General features: G+C 57.8%; 1 protein-coding gene across 1 annotated transcript in view; it reads right to left on the bottom strand.

The window, feature by feature from the left end:
- The window catches only part of TM9SF4 (transmembrane 9 superfamily protein member 4), a 12,176-nt gene that overhangs the window by 5,884 nt on the left and 5,706 nt on the right, over positions 1-586 (bottom strand). Inside the window, exons 7-8 of the mRNA XM_009994003.1 lie at positions 493-586; positions 254-365 (exon numbers count right to left, since the gene is read on the bottom strand). The exon at positions 493-586 is cut by the window's right edge and continues 15 nt beyond it. Of these exons, the coding sequence (XP_009992305.1) occupies positions 254-365; positions 493-586 (206 nt within the window). The remainder of the gene's footprint in view (positions 1-253; positions 366-492) is intronic.

Here is a 586-nt window from a genome sequence, read left to right as displayed (position 1 = left end):
TGATTCTTTTTTTCCTTTGCTGAGGAGATGCAAGGTGTGCAGCAACCATGTTCTGCTCCCCCTGCTGCCCCAGGCAGGGCAGAGGGGGGTGACTGGGGCGCCACGGGACATGGGAGGTTTGATGTGCTTGTGTTGGTTTCCTGCCCCTCCTGATGGGGTCTGGACAAGGCCACGTCCTTCTCCAGCAGCTGAGGCTTAGACAGTTCCCCACAGATGAGAGTTGAAGGCTTCTTCACCCCCACCCCTCACTCACCTGAGAGGAAGAAGACCACCACCACCGAGTTAATGATGGAAAACCAGTGGATCTGCACGTCGCTCATGGTCAGGTAGGTGTCCCAGCGGGAAGCCCACTTGATGTCACTTTCCTGAAAGAGCAGGGAAGTCCTTCTCACACCAGCACATTCCCAACATCCACAGGAGCTCTCTGACAGACACACGGAGCTGCAGGACAGCTGGGCAGGAGCTGCCAGCCAGCTCCCTGTGACCCCTCACCTCCCAGTGGACAGAGTAGGTGAAGAGCAGCTGGTTCTCTTTGGAAGGGTCAATCTCCTGGGGGGCCGAGGCTGTAGCTTCAGGCAGGGTGCAC

The sequence above is a fragment of the Chaetura pelagica genome, unplaced genomic scaffold, assembly GCF_000747805.2.
Source record: "Chaetura pelagica isolate M959 unplaced genomic scaffold, ChaPel_1.0 scaffold493, whole genome shotgun sequence".
In the NCBI taxonomy this organism is placed as follows: Eukaryota; Metazoa; Chordata; class Aves; order Apodiformes; family Apodidae; genus Chaetura; species Chaetura pelagica.
Note: the sequence above shows the minus strand (reverse complement) of the source record. Positions and strands in the feature narration are given on the sequence as shown.